This window comes from Poeciliopsis prolifica, unplaced genomic scaffold (genome assembly GCF_027474105.1).
Source record: "Poeciliopsis prolifica strain line A6 unplaced genomic scaffold, Auburn_PproV2 SCAFFOLD046, whole genome shotgun sequence".
Lineage (NCBI taxonomy): Eukaryota > Metazoa > Chordata > Actinopteri > Cyprinodontiformes > Poeciliidae > Poeciliopsis > Poeciliopsis prolifica.
In genome coordinates, this window is record NW_026562421.1 from 1,549,261 (window position 1) to 1,572,754 (window position 23,494).

A 23,494-nucleotide genomic window follows, 5' to 3' on the forward strand; every position below is an offset into this window, starting at 1 on the left:
AATAAGAAATGAATACATGAAAATTTGTGGTTGTAATGAGACAAAATGTGAAAAAACTGCAAGACTCGATTCTGAACAGTACCGGTAAATTATAGAAAGAAATAATTAAAATCTAGTCATGCACATTTCATCAAATGAATCCAATAAACTACATATTTATTTTCCCTTCTATTTAGCTCCCAGTCATCTCAGCAACAAAATTACTTCCTTTTTAAAATGAAGTGAATTCCAGTGCGAGAAAACCTGACAGGATGGCCAACTTCATTGGAAGGGCCAGAGGGAATCAAAATACTGGAAATGAAATCTAACACAAGCAAAATGACTGAACATATACACTTAGTTTTTTAAATAAACCAATATAAAATAACTTCCTTTAAGTATTTCAAAGACCTGGCTGTGAAAGAACAGGGAATGTTAGAGGCTAGACTCTTTGCCTTTGATAAAGAATGTTTAGACTTCCATTTAGGAAAATTAGTTTATCAGCAAAGATTTTTTTTCATGTTAAGACAATGTTTAGTCCAATGTTTAGGGGGATAGAGGGCTGACTTGACAAGGAAGGTAAAACACAAAAAGAAAGTGATTATTCACAGTGCTTTCCATTCAAGCATGTTAAAAGAAAGTTGAGTGGAAAGAAAAATTTGGTACGGAAAAAGGGGCACAAACAACACATTTTGCAAAGTTTATGGAGATGTTGATTTAATTTTCCACCAGATTTGACACCCTCATAAACGTCCATATGTACTGACAGATTGTTTAATAATCATTTTGTGGCGGCTTCCACAATGTCACTGTATTAACGGCCAGAGAGCTTTCTGACCGAAACCCGAAAGAGAACCAATAAATCATAGCTGAGAAAAAGATAAGACACATCAGACTTAACAACCAATATGATGTGATGACAACTAAAATGCTACATTTTTATTCTAGGTTAATGAGCTCATAGATAAAGCAATTATTGCATAAAACTAATTTTAAATATCTATTGTAGTCAAAATCTAATTCTCTCAAAACAGACAGACTAAATTTACTTTCAAGAGTCAGAAATGTTTTTTTTTAAATAAAGGTCTAACCACTTTACTCATAGTTTTTTTTTTACAGACTTCATGGAATGATGTCAATATTTTCTTGTTTCCTAGCAACAGGGATGACTCATCTTAGCTCACTTTTTCCTACAACATGGTACATAAACATACTTTTCAGCTGGCTAACGCTTTTAATTAATCTTCTGTAAGATTAAAAAAAATTATGTTGACAAACAGAGGATTGGATTTTATTTGATGTAAACCATGATCAATAACATCTACAGCAGCAAAGACTTGAAATAATCTGTGTAATGGATGTAGCTATATGCTTTATAATAATTCAACCATAATTTCACCAGGAAGACCCTTGAGATAAAATCTCTTTTTGAGGGAAACCAACTCCACAGCATAGAAAGAACAATAAAAAGGGATTAATTTCAATAAGAAATGTTTGAAATAACGCATACGTGTGCGTTTCAGCTTTTGAATTCAATAACTGACATCAATTCATTTTTTGATTACATTTACATGTGGGGGATACTTAAACGCCCATGAAGGGGATGCACTTAAAGGGTTAAACAGAAGGAGGCGCAGCAGCGGTCAGCTCGTCTGGGTGGAGTGAACTTTAGACATGTAGTAGAGCTAATTAGCCCAACAGAGAGCGTTATGGCAGAGTAGCAAAAGCTCCAAAAGACAAAGAATATCAGCGGGAAAAAGGAACAAGAGGCTGTGAGATGATGGGTGATGTGACTGAGGAGTCGCTGTTACATTATTTCTTCTCTGCCGGTGGGAACTCCGGCAGAGTGAAAAATGCAGATATGCTGAAGACGTTCAAGCCCTTCATTGGCCACAGTGACCCGCAATTACGCGGTAAGTAGACTGAATGTGACATTACTAAGCTGAGACCACCGGGGTGATTTTACTCTGCGTGATGCGGTCGCGCGGCTTGTCGGTGAGGATGAAAGAATCGTCCGTCCGCCCGCGTGCGTCTGTCTATTCTGGTTCAGTTTGAATCTGGGAGCATTTTTGTTACACTATCACATTTATCTGTAATAGGCAGCCTTGTTGCGATCTTTGCGTTGTTTCCGTCTGTAAAACCAACATCTGGTTAGCATTAAAAAGCGCCCATTCACTCCCCCGACTCCTTTCAGCAGGAATTGTGTCATTTCCTTCCACGAGCCCGTTGGTCACAACATTGAAGACCCATCAGCAAAAATGCAGTGTCACATGAACCCCCCAGTTCCTGCCAGGAGCAGCTCAGTGATCATTACAAACTACTGATAAAATATCTGTTTTTATCCACGCACATATATTAAGATTATGCAAGATCGACCTGATTCTTTGCTAGCACTGCAGTTCTACTCATTTTTGGACTCAAGTGACTAATGGGTATTGAGTAACTCTTTGGATTTTTCCCGAAAACAGAAACAGTTTAAGTAATAGCATAATTTTCCCAGCTAAAAAAATAGTTTTTTTTAGCTGGGAAAACAGCTAAAAAACAGTCAAAAACAGCCATCAGTTAGTTGGCCAACTGACTGCCGACTAACCAGTCAGCTGGCTCCCACAACTGACTGTTAGTTGTGAAAGCCAATGTAATGGCTTCACATTGCTTGAGCTTTTTCCCAAATTGTCACAGGTACATCAGTGAAGCTCAGTGTGTTTTGTTGGGATTTTATGAGTTGGAGCTGGAGCATCATAAAGTTATACTTCATTGGGAAGTATGAGGACAGGATGCACAGCTGTTTTACATATCAATAGACTGAAATGTTGAAATGATCAGTCCAGTAAGATTAAATTCACAAAAAACAGAATCCAAACACAAAGTGAGAAACCAAACAGTAAAGGAATCAACTAATGTGGCAACACCATACTAACAATAATGAACTCTTAGAAAAGAACTGAAAACAGCAGGATCTACTGAACATAACAAACAACAAGATAATGATCAAAAACAAAACAACCAAAGATTATGACATGTCCACTAAGGTACAAGTTTGTACATGTGACATAAAACTGAAACAAGTAGTAACTGTAACTGTATGAAAAGGCATATTGTCTTTTTTTTTCTCTAATTGTGTCAGGACAATTAAAAAAATACTAAAGATGCTTGTTTGGAAGGAATACAAAATAATAAAAACTATCTAAAAGTAGAAGAGAATAAGAACAAGCAAAAATCCTTCCAGCTGCACAGCATCCAAAGACAGAAGGAGTAACTAGCCAAACATTTGATGCCTCAACCAAAAACAAAAATTATCAAAGGTCTGCAGAAAGACCAAGTCAGAATTAATGTCATAGAGCTACTACAACATGCTGTCACTGTGAGTTGCTCAGTCCTAGAAAGTAAATCCAAAGTCAAATTTATGAAAATCAGTCCACCGGCGAGAAGTCTACTATAGAATGACTTAAAAAGAGGAAAAAATGAGGTGTTGCAATGAATCAAAGTGTCATCATGCCCAGACCTCGAACTGTGTGAAATTCTGTAGTGTGACCTTAAGAGAAGAGTGCTAAAAGAAATGCCCGCAAACCTTCAGTGAACTGAAGCGACAGAAGAGAGAGGGTCAAAATTCCTCTGCAATGTGAGACTCGTAAGTTTATACAGAGAACAACTACTGAAAGTTATGGCTGCTAAAGATGATTCAATAATGATTTAATATTTTGTATTTCACTCTGACAGGTTGAACCTATAATTGAAGGATTCTTTTCTTCATCTATGAGTGAATTAGATAAAACAGATGGTCCAGGATGTAGTGCTTTATCAACCAAAACCAGACACATGGCGCTTAGCTCCGATTCTGCAGTGCCTATACTTTCCACACAGGCCGAAATGAAGACATGCTGTGTTTTAACCCCCTTAAATGATTATCTAAAGTGACCTTGTGTCTGCAGCATGTACAGTCCAGATGCCGTGTCAGCACTGCAGTTGTTGACAGAGGTTTTGAGCGCTGACATCTGACATGGCTGTCCAATTAGAAAAAGTGCTTCCCACACATTTTAAGTCTGTCGTAGCATGTGGCTGCAGCATTTTATGTTGTAATTGTAATGATAGTGTTTTAATCATAATTAAGTCCATGCATGCATGACTGGATATAGACCCTTTAATGTGGGCGCTTTTTCATCAGCTTGCTAAAACTGGGACATGGTTTGGAAAATATGTGAAGGAGGGGGTTGTTGGATTTTTTGTGGAGACCATTGGCTAATAAATGACTAGTTTGTGTACTGTGTTACTGCCCTGGGCAGGAGGTTCTTTTGTTGGGACAGATGTAAACAGCTGCTTCCTGTGGATTTCCTGTTGTGAGAGCTGCCCAACTGTCTCGTTGCATAGCTCTCATCAAGAAAAGGAAATGCTTCACATGTCCCGAGATGGAAGCCCTGGTTTACCACAGGCATGTAGGGAATACCTATGTTTGCAAAGTGTTCTTAATCACACATCCTGCACAAGCCAGACATATCTGCTCTGAGAGGTAAACAAATAACTTCGACTGACGGGCTCTATCCCACAGGACAGATAAGCTGAGGCTTTTGAAATAACTCAGGTTTTTGCCACTGGGCTGCACAAAGACTGAAGATACTTCCTCTCTGTTTAGATTAAGGGTTGTGAACCCACACGGGCAGATAATATACAGTTTCTTTGCTAACTTCTTTTTTGTAAAAAAAAGTCACATCATGTTTTCTCTGACACTCCTGCATGAAAACAAGTGCAACCAATTGCCTTCAGAAGTAATCTAATTAGAATATTAGTAATAAACATGTGTGTAATTTATTTTTTAGTCATTACAATTACAGCTGGATGTTTTTTAGATAACAAGCAGCACTATGAAGACCAAAGGAACACACCCAGGGTATCTGCAGGTTTCAGCAAGTCAAATTGAAGACTTCTTAAGACCTTTTTAATGCCACCTTGAATGAAATTTGAGACAAAAAAAAAACTACAAATATAGGGGATGGTTGTGTAATCCTACTATAATACACTACATTTGGCTTTTTACAGCATTAACCCCATTGTGCCAAGTTTAAACGTCTTTTTTTGCACAAATGCATCTCGCCTAATATGGGTTGGCAACAAAAGTGAGCCAGTTTTTTTTAAAAAAAACGTCATTCAGCCAACTGGCAATAAATGTATCTATAAATTTATCCTCTTGCAGAAAAGCTAACAAGAGTTTGATTAGCAAGGAATTAGCTTCAACTTCAACCGCCTCGAGTCATGAATGCATCAAAGATGTCTCAGTGCAACTTAAATGTTTGCCTGGCAGAAATGTCCCATGAGAAACAAAAAACATGTGCAATTAAATAGTCGTGTCATCGCAAAATTTACGATCTGTGGTAAACGTCTTTAAGGCCAACTTACTTTAAAAAAAATTAACAACACTTTTTAAGTCCTTACTTTTTAAATACATGAATTTAAGACTCCCTATTATCCCAAAGCATGGCCCCATTGGGATGAACAAATCCCACACTTTGAAAAGGCCTAGTTTAGTCTGGTTTAATGCATATTTAGTAGCTTAGCGTAACAACGGAACAGTCAAAGATCATGGCTATTGTGTAGAATTGGTGTCAATCAAAAACTGCTGTTTGCCACATCTTTTCAGATTTTTAATTGTGAAAGTTTTAAAACCATAAATTATGTCCTTTCTACACCATAGTTTTAAAAAACAAAGAACACATTGCAGTTCATGACAAAAAGTAAAAATAGCAAATGGAAATACTTTCTCATGAAACTGTGTGTGCAATATGGCTCAACCATCCGTACAGGTTCAATCTTTTTGACCTCTCATATTTTTTCTGCAGCTAAATACAGAGAGGAATTCAAGCTTATCATCGACCGAATCGCTGTGGTGAAGTCAGAGAATGTAAGTGAATATTTTTACCTTTTGTGGAAAAAGGACTATCTAGGAAAAAGTTCCCCATTCGATTTGTGAGGAATGCTGACTCAGAACTGGCACATGTTACAACCGAGGAGTCAGAGGATTTAGTTTCATCCTCAGTGTTTCCTCTTGAGACTGCAGCTACATTTTTTCTATGTTTAGAAAGACTACTTTTTAGTTAATGTTCCCATAATGATAATTTTATTTGCTGAGCAAATAAAATCAGGAGGATTTGTTATTATATGTATGTTTTATCAAAAACAATTTTTATTTTTAAGTTTTTACTTTTATTTGCTTTATTGTACATATTTTTCTCTGGAATTGTATAAATAGTACCCTTGTCATATCTCTTTGTGAATAACGGAGCCTTAAATACACATAAATCTATAACTATAGGTTTGCTTCATACCTGGCAATATCTAATTAGTTTTATTTTAATTTAAACAGATAGTTTAATTTTTCACATTACCAATAGACAACATACAAAAAGCGAATCAGTAAAACAGCAAGTGGCACAATTTACTTGTTCAGGACAACTTTTAAGTACAAGTGGTTGGTTAATCTAGGTGTCAAACTCCAGTCCTCAAGGGCCGATGCCCTACAGTTTTTAGATGTGCCATAGGTTCAAAACGCTGGAATTAAATGGCTTAATTACCTCCTTGTGTGCATCAGTTCTCCAGAACTGATCTTGCTAATGACCTAATTATTCTATTTAGGTGTGGTGTAACAGAGACACATTTAAAAGTTGCAGGACTGGAGTTTGACACCACTGATTTCTAGTCCTAAATGTCCAGAAGACATATAGCAGAGTTTCTAAACATCAGAATTGTGTCACATTAGGCCATAACTGTGTTTTCTCTTTAGGTGTCAACATATATGTGGAGAACGTTGTTGACATCAGCAGGCAAAAGGACTAAACGCTTTTTCACTGAAGCTAGGAGGGTGGTGGTGTTTAGCATGCTGATGTTTAGTAATGCAAGTAAATATTTTCCCAATATTTTTCAGCCTTGCAATTGAGATTGATTTTGTTTATAGGGATCACAAACCTCACAAGGAGCAGGATTAAAGAAAAAAAAATTAGGAAAATGTGTTTAAATTTGCAACAAATGTTATTGCAACTTAACAAATTGACAGTGTCATGTAAATCTAATCTCTCATGTTTGTTCCAAATGAACCTTTAGTTATCTGAATCCTTTATTTTAAAAAAAATGGGTCACTGCACTGCCAAATGGAAATGCTTGACTGTTGTGCTGATTTGTTTATATATGAAGCTTGTTTTCTGGTCTAGAGATTTTATCTAAAAACAGAATTTTCCAACATTACAGTTTGCTTTTGCTGTGTAACTTTTGCATTACATCAGTCACAATACATTGTGTCTTTGCTACAACAGACAGAGCCTCCAGCAGCCAAGGCTTCTCATCATCCTTTTTAAAGGCTTGTTGCTCTGTTTAACCTTCAGGGAGAGAAATATCTCGTCCTAAAGAAGAAGTACAGAAACTTGCTGCAGGAGAGAGAAACCAGACATCATGAGACAGACAGAAACGCTCAAAGAAATCAGAACCTGGCCAGAGTCACAGCTGCTGTGCAGCGGGAGGCGACTTACATCCTGACATCATCTCCTTCCAAGAGAGAAGAGCAGGACGAGCCAATGTCATGTGGAGAGCCTGATGAAGAGGTGAGTTGTAGGTTATTGTTCAAATTAAAATGTAAAAAAAAATAAAATGAATGAGGCGTTACGATGCAGGAACAAATACTGGGTTCTGAAACGTGCTTTATATCTGCCATTGGTGCAGCTCTGCATGTGTCTTCTTTATGCATTTAGTCTGAACAATGTCCACATTGTTGGTGCATCCAGCCTTTCCTTTCCAGCCTGTGTCAGCCTAATGAATGAATGTTTGCATTGACAACTACTGATGGAGAAAAATGAAAAGCTAGTTTGCTGTGGTGAACCCAACATATCCTCCCAAAGAAGAGACAGGGTCAAAGATTGTAGGCCTTCACATAAAGACCGGATTTGTTCAACAAGGTTTCATTCAGAGTTGTTCCCTGAAAGTATTTTGCATATTATTTTTGGAGTACCGACAAACTCTCATCATAATTTTGGAAGATCAAACCACCAGTATGCTGTCGGTAAAGTGTCTTCACGCATGATTGTTCAACACCAGTACTAAAGCAAACATCTGCTGGCCACACCCAGTTGCATATTAAAGAAAGAGCAAATGAAAATGATGACGTTGATCCAACTGAGCGAACACTGTAGTCACACAGTGGAACGGAACCAACCATGCTTTTACACTGCATGGATCTCATCAATTCTAGGCAGTTAGAGATGCATTTAAGCCATTTCTTTCAATGAAATCACAAAAAATAATGTATTAGAGCTTCTCCCCACCCCACAAAGGTTCAGCATTCTGCACACAAGCTCGAATACATAAGTATGTTCCCACTACACCAGTGGAGTAGGAATGTATTGTTCATTTGGTGGTCTTTTTTTTCTTCCACTTCCTCTATGTCTGCTTCTTTAAGTGAAGAAGCAGACACATATGGTGTTTTTTGTAACTCTCTTCATCCTTCTTTCTCTCATCTATTCTTATCTTTTGTTTTCCTTTTTAACTTTTGCCCCATCTCTTTTCTTTGTCCTTTTTCCATGTTCATTGCATTTGAAATAAAGTCAAAACATTTTCTAATAATTTGTTTTTCCTCCAGTTGAGTATTATAGATAAAGCCATAATTCTCCACTTGTGAAAGTAAATCTGTTGGGATTCTCCTCAGACAACAATTCTTAGGTCTATCCTGCAAGACAGAAACATGTTAGTAGTAAATACATACATTTGCTTTGAAGATCACAGAATAAGCCTTAATTGACTTCTTTAAATGCTAAAAGTTGTGTCTGATTGTGGTGCAGATTTGCTTTCTTGCATTGCGTCATTGTTTACGCTGAATGTTCTGTGTTCTAATGTAGGAACAGCAGGCTGGAACAGACAGTGTCCATCACTCTTCACACCCACCTTCTCCTGCCCACATCAATGATTCCTCAGCACTAAATAACGGGGAGGATGAGCTGGACAGAGATTCAACATCAAAGGTAAAAATAAATTGTGTTTTAACCATACAGATGGCAAAACCAGCCACAAAAGTCGACTTCTACATGCTGATTCACTCTGTGAAAAACATGCCGATTTGTGTGGTTAAAATCTAGCCTGTTTTAGCTTAGCAAAAGCTTTTGATCCCAACACCATTGTGCATTTTAGAATCAGACAGTAATGGGGGAACATGATACACCAGGGCATAAAAATAGGATTGGTATTGCTTTAAGTGCAGTCATTAAAGTATCCAGATAGCGCTATCAATCTGTCCGAGCCTGGTGAAGTTTTCCATCCTGGGTTCAAAAAGTCCCAGGGTTCACTCCTAGTGATGTCTTTCTATCAGTTCTTTTAAGTTCAAGTTTTACAGTTTTATTCCTAGCAGAAACCCATAGATCCTACTTTTCCATGTGGTGTCAAATAGATCCTGTGGTGGCTGAGTAGGCACAAGCAGAATTCATTGGCTGTGGTTCTCTTCAGTTGTCCCTGGAGGGAAACAGGAGCTTGTGCCAGACTGAGAGTCCAGCTTTACCTCCATGTCCATTACAAGCACACTTTCAGGTTATGTTTCTGACATAATGCAGCTAGCTATAACTATGAACCTCCCTATTAAGTTACTTTCACCATAAATCTTTTGTGCTTTCACACTGAATAAGAACAAAAGGGGTGTGGCCTACACCATGGAGCCTACACCATGGAGCCTTCATCTGCGCAAAATTGTGTGGGATTTTTCCTACGGGAGAAATGTAGTGCTTTGGATACATCACATTTGTTGCGCATGCCTGTACTGCCCTGTGAAGTTCAGAGTGATTATGGCTTTATAATTACTTTCAAAGGTGGATCAGGGTACTGGTGGCTTACTTCAACCCCCATTCTGGGTCGGAACCTTTTAGTTGATCATAATTTTAATGAAAACTCAAAACAAATAATCTCAAAAGAACTGAACGCTCAATCTGTAAACATTTTTACTAGGGTTTTCTTTGTCAATTTAATGTTAAATCATTGTTGAAACTCCCTTTAAAATATGATTAGCACTTAACACAAGAGGACCACTAATCAAATGCTGAATTGTCTCTGATTGGAGCCATTTTTCACCTTCAAACGTTTTTATGTGCAGTATGAAGATCACTTAAAATATGAACTTTTGATTGATGTTTGTTCTATTTATTAGCCTGGGCATCTAAATTTATTAGATGGAGTGCATGTCTTGGTGCATGCACTCCAGAGTTAAACAATATCCAAAAAGATATGCGCATAATTGTGGTGTATTTTTTTTAAAATAGTTTTTATGCTGATATCACTGTGAAATGTTTCAGAAACAGAGTACTGAAAGCTCTACAGGATGATTGACTATTTTCACAAAGGTTTTCATTTCATAATTTCTTGGAAGTATTATGAGATTACATCATCTTTCTCAAATTTCTGGATGGTAGTGCACATGTTCAAACATCTAACAGCTGGACTGCTTTGATGTTGGTGGAACCAAGGATACAGTGACTTTAAAAATTACTCGTCCCTTTGGATGGTTGACCCTTTAACTCCAATTAATCATGATCAGGAAAATTTGGCTTTTTTGGCAAATGAAAAGACAAAAAAATGTTACTGTCAAATTGAACTGTGTTCAACAAAAATAATTAAATCAAATAATTAAATAAAAAGCATAAAATAAGTGATTGCAAAAATGTTCAGATAATTGGTGCTACTGTTTTCACAATGACTGAAAGGCAGAAAATACAATGGATTTAGCAATTTATTGGGAATGCTGGAGGACAATTTGTTTCCATTTGCACTGCTTCGGAGAAGCAAGATAATGAATTGATGCATCCAACTAAAGCTACCCAGAATGGTTTGAAGAGAACAGGATGAATAGTCTAGAGTGGCCCAGTCAAATCTACTTGATGTTGCATATTTGTATATAACTGCATTATTTTATAGAAATCAGTTTTCACTTTGACATTTAAGGATTCTCTAAAACCAGCATTTTGTTGATTGATTTGTGAAAACAATAAAGAGGGTAGTACATCCTGGGTTATTCCATTTTATAGTGCTTCTATTATTAACTTAACAAAAAAGTAATTCATTGGTAGCTTCTAGCATCAGTCTAAACATATTTGAAGCAAGAAAAGCCTTCATAGCCCTAAGTGATTCCTTGTTTTACCCACCAGGTGGAGCCAAGTAAATTACCCAGATCTTCATACTTCAGGAGGTTGTAGCAGAAAGTGAGGCCACTAAGTGTGGATAAAAACTGAATTTAAATGAAGCTGCCTGTTGTTATGCTAAGCAGGAGCGTTGGTGGAGGCTTTAGAAAGATAATAGCCATTTGTGCTCATTACTGCAAAGAGAATTGACCCACAGAAAAAATAGCATGTGGCTCTCATGACCTTCTCAGTGGAAACATTAAACATGCTGGACTTTGTTAATATAACTCTTAAACTGGATTAAGTGTGTTTATCAAGAGTATGACTCTCCACCTTAACTGTTTTAGGACTTGCTAACCTTGTTTAGACTGAGGTCATTTATATATATCAGTAGGAATACAACACAGTTCAAATTCACTAATAAAAACATTTCATAGGATGTTTTGCCTGTTCAGTAACAACATTGCGTAAAAGTAACAAAGATAGATGCTCCCATAAAGATTTGTCACTGAGACTTTAAAATGTGAAAACGAAACAAAACTAAATCCCAAAAATTAAATCTTAAAGATATTTTTTTCATACTTTGTACCAATGTTCTTTTGTGAGTTTTCATGCTTGAGACCTTTTGAGTGCACAACAAATACAATCTATTATACACAATCCTGGTCACATTAATCTAAAACACACATTTTCAGTTCATTAACTTGACAAAAATCAATGTCATAATAAACATAGTAAACTGCTTTACCGTAATGAAACAAACAGCAAAAGTCAGACATAAAGTTTTAAACGGAGTTAGAAATTTCTGTGGTCATGCACTATTTATATAAAATTAATTTGTAAAACAAATTAATTTTGTAAAACAAACATTTAAGATGTTTATTTAACATCTTAAATGTGTAAATAAAGTACTTGCATAATTTACATCACAGCAATTGTAAAGCCACTTTAACTGTCCTATGCATTTTTTATTCTTAAACTCATTTGAAGAAATACCAATTATTAATTGTGTATGATTTTTTTTAGATTTTGAAGTGAGAATATTATTATATCTTGTTATAGTGTCACATCTCTCATCAAGAACATACCTGGACTGTCGCCACCTTCCGCCCGCCACACACACACACACACACACGCACACACACACACATACCCACACACACACACGCACGCACACACACACACACACACACACACACACACACACACACACCCACACCCACACACACACACGCACGCACACACACACACACCCCCACACACACACACACACACACACACACACACACACACACACACACACACACACACACACACACATCTACACAGTTTCTTTAAGCTAGCGGCAGCAGCACTTAGCAAATGCTTAGTGGAAGCGTGAGTTTATCATAAAAACTACTTCTCAGTCCAGCGCTCCTAAGAAAAGTTGTAAACAACATAAATGGAGGAGCATTGCACTGAATGGGAGTGTTGAAAAAGAGGTGGCTCTTAAGCAGACAAATCAAGGGGTCAAAGTGCAATGTAAAATTTCCTTTTAAGTCACATTTTATATATGTAGCATTTCCATAAAAATTGAAAGTTAAATAGTAACTTGATAATGTTAGGGAATGGCACTATGTGCCTGAAAATGCATAAAGCTCCCCTTGTTTAATAAGTTCAAGTTGTTTTATGGATACAAATGGTGTCAAGAAATCACCTAAATATTTTACGTTGAGTCTTGGAAAAGTATGATGGATTATTTTAGTTTTGACAATCTGCATCAAATAGGAGCAAAAGTTATTCTTAATAGCTGATGACAAAATTTCTAGTTTTAGGCCAGAAGCTGTTGTGGTTTTAATAAAATGGGAAAATGCTGAGAGAAAATTTGAGCCCTCTCTCTCTTTCCATCCTTTCATGACCACCAGTGTTATTTTGTTTCTTCTGCCTGTTATTACTGGTCTCTAAAAGACGGGATGAAAAAAAGTACTTGTCAGACTGGAAAAGGCTGGATAAATACCGAGCCTCCACTTTTCGTGTTCAGAATGTTGACATGTGGCAGTTTGGGGTGGCAGACATTAAAGGACTCACTGTTTTACCGTCATGCGTCTGTGTGATCTGAGAACAATTTGTGAGTTCCTCAAAAGAGTTGAGAAGAGAAAGAAAAAATTCCTACTTCCCATAAATCAGCCTAATGACAGTTTTATAAACGGCTGGCGTTTTCTCTTGAGCTCTAAATGGATTAAAAAATCTTTTTGCCTTCCTTTTTCTTGTTAATTTTTAATCGGGTCGTTATTTATTACCGCCTATGTGTGAAAGCATCACCTCTGCCTCGCTCTCTTATTACCTCCCTATCTGTCTGACACTCCTTTGGTCGCATCACATCAGCTGGAAAACAGCACAGCAGTGTGACCAGTGAGCGTGTGTCTGCCCCAGGACAGTTGAGCCGTGTCAGAGATCAGCTTTTTTTTTTTGTCACAGATGAGTAATGCTCTGGTTTGGTTTGTGTTTTCAGTCCGAGTCGGAGCATGACGAGGAGTCCACTGGCAGCATGGGCTCCGCTTCTGTCGCCGTAAGTCCCTGTAATGCCTTTTCCAATATTCTTCCCTTTGCTTAATATTTACCAAAGAGGTAAAACATATTAACAGCACAGTTCACAAAGTCAAAGTTGCTCTACTTTTGTCTACATTCAGAATGACCTTTTTAAGGTTTGCCTCTTGCAAATAAAACCCACCTTGCCTGTGGTGTTGGTCCCCGTTAAACAAATATGAGGAGTAAAACTTTTGAACTCAACGGAGCGTGATCGTGGGTGTCTCCCACTATGTGTCACTTGACTCTGCCGCTTGTTGGAAATGGATTAGAGGTTTGTGGTCTCAGCATTGTCAAAAAGAGTCCCCAACAGGATGTATTTCTGTTGCAGCTGGATCCTACAGAGAAAGAGTGGATCTACCACGCTGCCACCGCTCGAGTGTCTTATCTCTCGCAGTTGCTCATGCAGGAACCCTCACTGGCAAATAAAAAGGTAGCACCTTCTTATGGCCTGGCTTATAAAGAGCAATTGCAATAAATCAAAGAAATAAAAGTGGGATTTTTTGTTTTGGAATGATGAGGGTAACAAATAGGCTTGGCAAGGTAGCAAATTTTGTGATAAACAACAAGCTGCAGTGATTGGTCTAGCAAGATGGATGTACAGAAAATATTGAGGTGATTGGCCAGATTTGCAGAAAAGTTACAATGACTTGTGAAAATTGCATGTTTGTGCAAGATTTGCGACTGATAAGCGAATTTGCAATAACAGGAGGGACTGACTAGTGCATTTTAATTACATACCAGCCTGTCTGTGGCTCAGAAACTGTTGTGTAAATAGAGGGCATTCTATTCAACACTAAATTTTAAATTTCTACTTGAAATACAAAATTCTGACATTCGTGAACCTTTTCTGACTGAAAGTGTAATGCATCTACTTTACCTTGTAGAGTTATATTTATAGATTTGCGTTCTGAAGTTTCAGTACATAAAAGTTTAATCTATTTGATTTATGTGTTTTTTTTTTGGTTTTCAAGTGATTTAATGAATCAAGTAACTAAGTTCAGTTATTGAGTGTCTAGGTCATTGGTTATTAAAATAGGCACAAAATGTCCCAATAAACTGGTAGATGACTTTTTCCTGCCTGAACAAATTGGGTATGAAACAGATAAACTTGCAAATATGAGAAGTACAGATGTACTAAAATGATCAAACATATCTCTTTAAAAAATATGAAATTGGTGAATATGTGCAATTTGATTAATTCATGGTTGTTGTTTTTTTTGTTCGTTTTGTTTCTTGAAACCAGGACTTCACCTCTGTGAGTATATTGAGGGATTTTTAGCAGAGTTATTATCATCTCTGTTCTGGATTCTTGTTTAACCTGAAGATTTTCACTCCCACATTCCGACGCATAATGGCTGCTGATTATGACCATAACTACTGCTCGCAGGGGGTAAGTTCCATCCATAATTTAAAAAAAAAAGGCCTCATCTGTTCAAGTTCACTTTCTACTGTCTTTAACATTTTTCTCCAGTCTCAAACCTGCTCTTTACTTTTCCACTGCCAACAATCTTTCTCCTCAGTGCTTCATCCAGATCACGCATTTCAAAGGTCCACTATCAAAAGGATTATGAAAGATAGCTTTTTAGCTCCTGTGGCCCCCTGACAACCTAAATCCCTTTATTTGTCTCCCAGTGCGCTTAAGAGATTTGAGCTCATGTTTGTTGTCCCTCCCCTCGTGTCACAGTTCTCACACCGTCCTGTGGCCATGGCAGACCACCTTCTAAGAGGCGCCCTAAGCCTTTGCCATCTCCACCGTGGACAAGATAGCTTGGCTGCCATTGAAGTGTTGGGAGCTGGGGAGGCGGCGGGGTCCAGATTAAGGAGAGTCTTAATGCCTCACAAAGACTTTGCCCATTTAAAGATAATCTGAAAGTAATAGAGCAGGCTGGGATTAATTGTAGAACAATGCTGCATGTGTCCCTGGGAAGGTGCTAAGTCCCCCTCAGGGCTCTTTGATGTTTCCGCTCTCAACCTGACACTGCTCAGCAGAGGTGAAGATAACACAGGGAGATACCGAAAATCAAAACAGTAACCAAAACTCTCCTGAACAGAACCTAAGAACTAAGAAATAGAACATTTGATCTGATGCTATCACTGCTAAGTTTTATAGGAAGGAGTAACAATCCAACACAAACCACATGTTTTATCCTTTTTGATTCAAAGGATAATGTTGGTCCATAAATACTTTGAAGTTTGGAGTTATTTTGTAGTAAAATGTGAGAAACCTCAATGAGCATGGATATGTTTTGGCACATTTAAGATTTTAAGGTGGACTGACTTATCTGATCTGAATTTAGTTCTCATCAAAGTTTCACCATATTTTTCTCTTCCTCCATGTGACGCATGCCTCCGTTCCTGCTGTGACGGACTTCCTCCCACAAACAGTTTGTAAGTGCATCACTTCCCCATCAATCCTCTCCATCTTTCCTCCACATCCAGACCAGACAGGTCTTTGTACTTCTGTCACTATGAGTCTTCTTTGGCCACCACTTTCTTCTTTGGGAGACTCAGTGCTGCCCCCTGAGTGATCCGACAGCTGGGTGGGAGTGGGAGTGGGGGGAAAAGGAACAGAAACGAGGGAACAAGCATCCTGTTTTGGGGCTCATACATCATTCCTGCTCACCGGGAAGCCCAGCCAGCCGCCTGTCAAGCACCACTTTGGACGATCTGTCTTCTGATGTGACACTGAAGATCAGGAGATACTCCAACCACGCTGCGTCTGTCACAATCTGAGCCTCTGACGCGTCAGATGGAGCCATACGAAAAGCGGATGTTTCTGTTATTGGCTGCTGGATGACCCTGTTGTACATTATTGTGATCAGAGGTTGTAAAGAGAAAAAGACTCATTCAGACAGTAATAAAATAATCACTATTTGCCTTGTGTTTCACACACAGGAAGGTAAAATAAGAAAAACATCTGTCGCCTCAGCTTTTATCCCTTTAAGCTGCACATAGTGCCTATAAAAAGTTCTTACCCTGCTGGATGTTTTACCATTTTTATTGCTTTTACAAATGAATCAAGGGGTGAATACTTTTTTTATGCATGGGATCATACAATATATTTTACAGTTCATAACAATGAACAGCATGCAGTTGTACAATATTATCATTGGATTATGAAAACAAGCAAATTGTAATTGTCCTGAAGGTTAGTACCTCAGCTTCTATGGCAGTATGATGTTTTCTTTAACCTAAAAATGTAATCTTAGGTTAAAGAAACAAAGACTCAATTTCAAGGCATTAAATTAAAAATACGCACATTTCTTTTATAGCAACTGAACATAGTTACTTGATTGTGCTATAAAATGGCTCCATGTGTCTGGAAAATACATAACACTGCCCCTCTACAAATGTTATTGCTCTCATCTTGATTGGTGAATAAAGTGTGGAGCTGTTTCTCAGCAGCACATGCTCAATAACAACTAGAGGTCAAAGCTGTTTCATCCATCCACTGTTAATATACAATTGTGAAATGATTGCTGTTTGATTTGCTGTGTGAAGGGTCAGATGGCAGAAGGGATGGATGTGGTTACTGAGCTGACATTTGCACCTACACAGATTTTACCTGTTGATAGCCCATAATTACACATCTCTGAGTGTAGGAGAAACAGGGGATCACAGCTGCGGTCCAGCAGGTGGACATGGTAAAACTCATGTTTTCACTCTGCCTTATTGGTTCATGTGTGTTTTTGTTTTCACATCCGAGCGTCTATGCACGCCGCCGTGTGGGTGTGTCTGTTGTGCGAATGGTGGCTCGGGTTTCTGTCCTCGACGTGTGCTGACAGTAGCGCTGTGATGTCTGGGTAGGTCTCCCCTCCCCAGGGTCACACTAACATCATCAATCTTTCCGTGTGGTGACAGGCGGCCAGGCCCTCCAACTGTGAGCACAGTGCTGTGTTGTTTTGTAATTAGGCTGCGTTAGATGGCAGGAAACCTTCCCCTTTTCTTACCGCTCCTCCATGCATAGACTCCTCTCTACATACACCTGGACCTCTGACCTCTGACAGCCAATAAGATGCATAGCAGCTTGTAAAAATGCTACAACAGTTGTTATATGTGTAACACCTTTTTTTTTTTTTTCCCTATTGCAAACAGACCGCTCTGCACTGGGCCGCCAAACACGGCAACGAGAACATGGCTGTCCTAATGGCTGACGCTGGAGCAGATGTCAACACTAAATCTGTAAGTAACATTTTTAAGGAGAGGTTTTAGGTGGATCTCTTTAAACTTAATGCAAATCTGGCAAAGTAAATGGCTTTTTTTGAAACAAAGATTTACAGACTATTTTGCTCTTAATAGGTCATGTGCAACATAATCCAGCACAAATTTCTGTCTTTTATTGCAATTTTATGTGGTAAAACAATACAAAATAGTACATAATCATGAAGTGGAAGAAAAATTTTCCATAAAATACATTTCTGAAAAATGTGGCATACATTAGTTCACAACCTCTGTACTGATATCCTTAAGCAGTGGTGGGCACTGCTATCTAAAAAGCTTCTTGCACTAACCCCAAAGCACTAATTATCAACATTAGTTCTGCTAACGCTAAATTGTTATTCAAACAAGCTATTTGGTGGAAGCTAATGCTAAAGCACTAAATATGATCATGTTGTATCGTCCTCTAAGGGAACAAATTTATTATTACACGCCTATCAACCCGGTTGCGCTCCATGAACAAACCTTTCACTCATAGTTTCAGTTTAATAGTCATTGAGTCTTGCTAACTCTGGTGCTGATATACCTATTTGTCAAAGTTTCTAAAACATCAAGAAAAACAATTGCTCTTAAGATATTTTTTGAAAAAAAATAATAATTTGGAGAAAGTTAAATGTGCTAAACATTTTCAAAGTTAGCAAAGAGGCTAAAGCAATAAACAAAAATATATGCTCCACTCCTAGCTCATTTGTAGATTTGCGAAACTGCAGCCAGTAAGTAAATTTGTTAGACTCTAACTCTTAATGATCTATTAAGAGCAACAGTTAATCATGTACTATAATACGCTTCCTATTTTTGGAGAGCTCTTCGCTTGCATTCACATATGCATTCGAACCGTACCAGAGGTCACTTCAACTAAACCAAGACGTAGGTTTTTAGGCTGACCAGAGTTCTCTTTTTGAGTCCATATTAGAGTTCGATTGCACATTTACACCTCCCAAAATGAACCAGGCTCTCTAGACAAACACATTGATTAAAGTGGACTAAACAGGACTGGTGTGAATGCACCATAAAAGACTTTCTGATTCTGTAATTGCAGCAAAATGCGGTTATAAAATGAAAAATCCCAATGGATCCACATTTTGTATTTTGCATGGATTACATAAAACAGAATTAATTACATTGTAATGTAGCTATATACAAAAAAGCTGGTGGTGTGTTTACTTTTGCAAGGCACTGTATTCACTGTATTAGATGGATATTTCCTGACAGCACAACAGCCTTCAGGCTCCAAACATGCACTTAATCACACGTCCACAATAGATTCCTTGGTAAACATGCTTGATCTCCTTAAACATTGGAACAATATAGTGAGTGTTCTGCTGAGGTCAGACTGTACAACATTAATTCCTGTTTCCCACCTCAAATAAGAAAGTCAAGTCCAGGCTGAACCGTTTCTCTACCTCGTGCTCCTCACAGCTATCCTCTTTTACTTGGTCTGATTGGTCCTGCTCACTCTTTATTATAGTTAGTTAATATTTTATCATCTGGAAACTTGCAAATACATGTGAAAGTCTGCGGTTTTGGACACTAAAAGTGTCACTAGAACTTTTTCTTATCAAGGCAAGACATATCCAATACCATTAAATAAGATGTCCAAATCTGAGCTAATTAAAACTAATGAAAAAGTAAAAGTAAAGTAAAAGAAAGGAGATATACTTTATTACATCAAAAATTAACAGGATGGTAAAAGATATCTTTTCCAGTTATAGTCACACTCATAAGGCCAAAAGTTCTTGGAAGATCACACATTATTAAATAACCTAAGCTTAGATGAGATTTCTCTTTCATTCTTTGCTTCTTTTAACCTCACGTTGTAATTTCTCCAAGACAAATATAAAATTGGTTAAATTAAGCTCCAGTTTTCCCCTTTTCCCCTGTAGAAACATAAATTTAAAGCAATTAATACACAGACCTTTATGTTTAAAAACTGACCATAGCTCATTCTGCTGTTGCAGATTAATATCTACAATTTTTTAATATTCACTTCATCCTGTTTGTGTCTGTCACCTAAAATGTGCACAGTTTGTTTATTTTTGCGCTCTTTGCACCGATCTAATTGCGGCACTCTTCTCTCTTGCAGCATGTGAGTAACCAGCCTTTCATCTGGCGGTGACAGGGATGTGCAGTACAGTAGGACGTTTGACTTGAAAGGTTGCTGAGGTGCCCCCACTTTGCCCCTCTCCCCCACCTGTGTGATGTAATGCCCCTTAAAAATCTCTGTGAAGATCCAGCTGTGCAAATGGATTACAGCAGAGAGCGGTGGGGCCGCAGGAGGACGCCGCTAATAAATCATGTCATGTCATGTTAATTGTCTCCCAAAACAGAGCGCCTGTTTGCCAGCATGCAAGTCCACGGCTGTGCAATTTTCAGCGAATTACTGAGCAATTATGTTTTTATCATTATCTGGTGTTTCCATAACCTTTCCTAATTTGTATCTTTTTTTTTCCATGATGTTTTCATTGGATGCATTTGGACATGGGAAACTCAAGGGGGTAGGTATTAAAACCTTCCATTACTTCAGCAGAATTGCTCTCTAAAAGTAAAACTTTAACCAACTCTTTGTATCTGCTGCATTTAGAGTTACTACATATTTAAAGCTTCCTCATGAACATTTTGGAGTATTTTTCTTCTCCTGCAGGGATATACACCTCTGCACATTGCAGCGTTGCATGGTCATCGTCACATTCTTGATCTACTCATTGGAACTTATGGTAAACATTTAACCACACTTTAAATTGTGCATTTTTTACATTTCACTACAATGTCAGTGTTGCCTTACCAGCTGCTCGGCATCGGATTCCAGGAAGTGTTGTTTACCTTCAGCTCTCAGATTGTCGCGATAAGCCATTGGTGTAAGGTGTCAGTAAAGTAGATTATATGCGGCCTGTCTTTCCTGACCACTCTCTGTGTTTTGGGGATTTGTTTCTCATGTTATCAGGCGCAAAAGAAAACGTCCGAGACTACAGCGGCCGTCTTCCCGGCCATTATCTCAACATCAAAGACCCTGAAGGTCCCCCGGAGGACTGCGACCTGCGTGAGTGTTTCGTCCCTTTTTCCTGATCAACTCTTAGAACTAAAACGGCTTTGAGTTTTTCTTAATATTTGTTTCTAAAAGAAATATTAAGAAAGATTATTTTTTGTTGTATATTTTTTCTTTAAACTTCAGACAAAGCTGATGGTTTTGTGAGATTTTTTTTTTTTGCCTTTGCCAGTTGAATAACAGCTCATAGTGTCAGAGGGGAATCACTGACTTATAAGTCCTCATGTAATAAAATATTATTAAAAGGAACTGGAATTTTAATAAAAGTGTGGCAGATTTTTTTTAGATTTTGAAACCATGGCATTTTCTGTCTAGATACCAGAAATTGATCCCTGCCCACATAATGGTATTATTTTAAATTATGTTATTTAAGATAATTTTTGTAGTTTACATTTAAATCTATTTTGTTTGCAAAGTAAGTGTTGGGAAACTCACTTAAATCCACTGGATTATTTGTACCTGACGTTTAACTTCTTTCTTATAAATAGTTTAATTAAGAAGTGAACCTCATGAAATGAACTTGAACTTCACCTAAAACAACAAGATAATTAAGCGAAACTAATTTAAGATAGAAAACATCTAAACCAATATCTTAGAGAACATCTATTACTGATTTTGATCATTTTGAAGTTTCCAGTTTGACTTTTTGCAGACGTCATTTTGAGTTGCTATATTTGGCATTGTCTAAGAAAATTTACAAAATAATCACCAACACTCTGAGCAGACAAAAATTATCTCTTGGTTGAGTTCATAATATCCATTATATAAATTCCACTTTGGTAAAAATGTTGCTTCTCTGAAAGTATAACCAGTAGAAACCATTATGAAGCATTTCAATAAAATCACATTCAGAATCCTGATGGATGGTAGTTCGTTTTGATACTGCGGATCTCCATCAACTTCAATCTCTCGCTTTTCTCGGTTGCAGAATTTCAAGTTGCTCAGGCCAGGGAGAGGAACAAGAACAGGAAATTGGTGTCATTGTTTCACTCCAAGAAGAAGTGGGGCTCAGCGGAGGAGCTGGCTCCGATAGAGGAGGAAAGGCCGGCGTCGCATCAGCTCGCCCTCCCTCCTTTCAGGCCCAGAAAGTTCTCCCGCTGAGGACAAACACCCATTTAACTGTCCTTGTTCACACACACACACAGACCAAACAATACTGCATATAATATGAGCAGACACATAACCTGGAAGCGGTTAATAACACAACTAGAAGGCAATATGGAACACAGATGCTGCAACGTTAAGTACAAATTTGAACGTGCTGCTTTATTCCTATGTACATTATGATATTCACTGAAGTATTTTTGAAGCTTGCAAAGTTTTAATGATGTTACTAAATGTTACTTATGATGTAACGTCTTACAGGGTCACATCAGTTCAGGCTGCAGGATTGTCAGAGCTTAACATTTTCATTTAGTGTAATTTGGGAGAGGTTGGAGGTGAATGGAAAACATTTAGTTACTGATCGTGTTCTGGAATTTAGTTGGAATTCAGTGTTTTAGTTTCTTAGCGTCTCCTGAGTTCAAAATCTGAACAAGAAAACATTTTCAAGTTATATATTTTTTAGTTAAAATTTACAAGGAATTAGGGATTGCAGAATGAATTATGAGAAAACAAACCCACAACTCTGTTAAAATGTATATTAAACAGGTTTGTTGCTATTTCAGTTATTAATTAAAATTTTTGTTCCTAAAAAATATGTGAACATTTTGCAAAAGATAGTATCAATTTACAGCTTTAGCTTTACAATGTGCCAAGTTAGGAATTCATAACCTAAAAAAAATAAACCTTTGGTTTGTGACATGTCAAAAATACTGGTGTCACAAGGATCAAACCTGCTCCAGGTTTTATTAAAGACAAAAATGTATTAGAGTTAAAATATTTGGAGCACCAATTTAACGCAAAAAGGCAAAGTGTTGAAAATTCAGTCCTACCTTATTTTAATACTTAACCTGTTTTAAACTTTATTCTAAATATATTTTTAAAATGTACCCTTTCATTACAATGTAATAAAAATATCCCACAAGAACAATCCTAACAAATCTGGCCTTAGGCACAATGAGGAAGCTAACTCTGCTCTAGCAGTCATTACTATAATTTCATAAACACTAAATTTTCTTTGGGACAATTTTGGGGAAACTTTTCTGGCTTTGCAAATGTTTGCAAAGAAACATGTAGTTCAGAGTTTTCAGACAAGATTAATGACAGTGTTGCATTTCAGCCATTGATTTGCATGTTTAGCATTTTATGGCATTGTTGTTCTCTGTTACTTAGAATAGATTTCATGAAAATGTTTTTCCATGTTCTGTACATTATAGTTCTTGTCAACATTTGTAAAACAAAAAAGCACTATTCTGATTTTCATTATTTTAATTTATTTTACAACTGAAACATCATTTTTTTGCAGTCTGCCTTATTAAGTCGTGTAATCTGAACATTGTATGCTTTTGTCCACCATATTTATATCATAAAATTATTTTTGAATTAAACTTTCTTTTATATAAAACTGATTTCTCATGATTCTTGACTTTGATGCATCAAAATAGTTTATTTTAAATAC

General features: G+C 37.4%; 1 protein-coding gene across 1 annotated transcript; it reads left to right on the forward strand.

Moving 5' to 3' along the window:
* Positions 1-1,622: 1,622 nt before the first annotated feature.
* Positions 1,623-23,423, forward strand: LOC129377197 (ankyrin repeat domain-containing protein SOWAHB). Its single transcript, XM_055056989.1, has 12 exons — positions 1,623-1,892; positions 5,808-5,869; positions 7,344-7,559; positions 8,847-8,969; positions 13,597-13,653; positions 14,002-14,103; positions 14,917-14,928; positions 16,059-16,061; positions 17,769-17,855; positions 20,533-20,605; positions 20,833-20,928; positions 21,863-23,423. The coding sequence occupies exons 1-12, from the start codon at positions 1,757-1,759 to the stop codon at positions 22,033-22,035; spliced, it is 1,140 nt and encodes a 379-aa protein (XP_054912964.1). The 5' UTR covers positions 1,623-1,756; the 3' UTR covers positions 22,036-23,423.
* Positions 23,424-23,494: the final 71 nt, after the last annotated feature.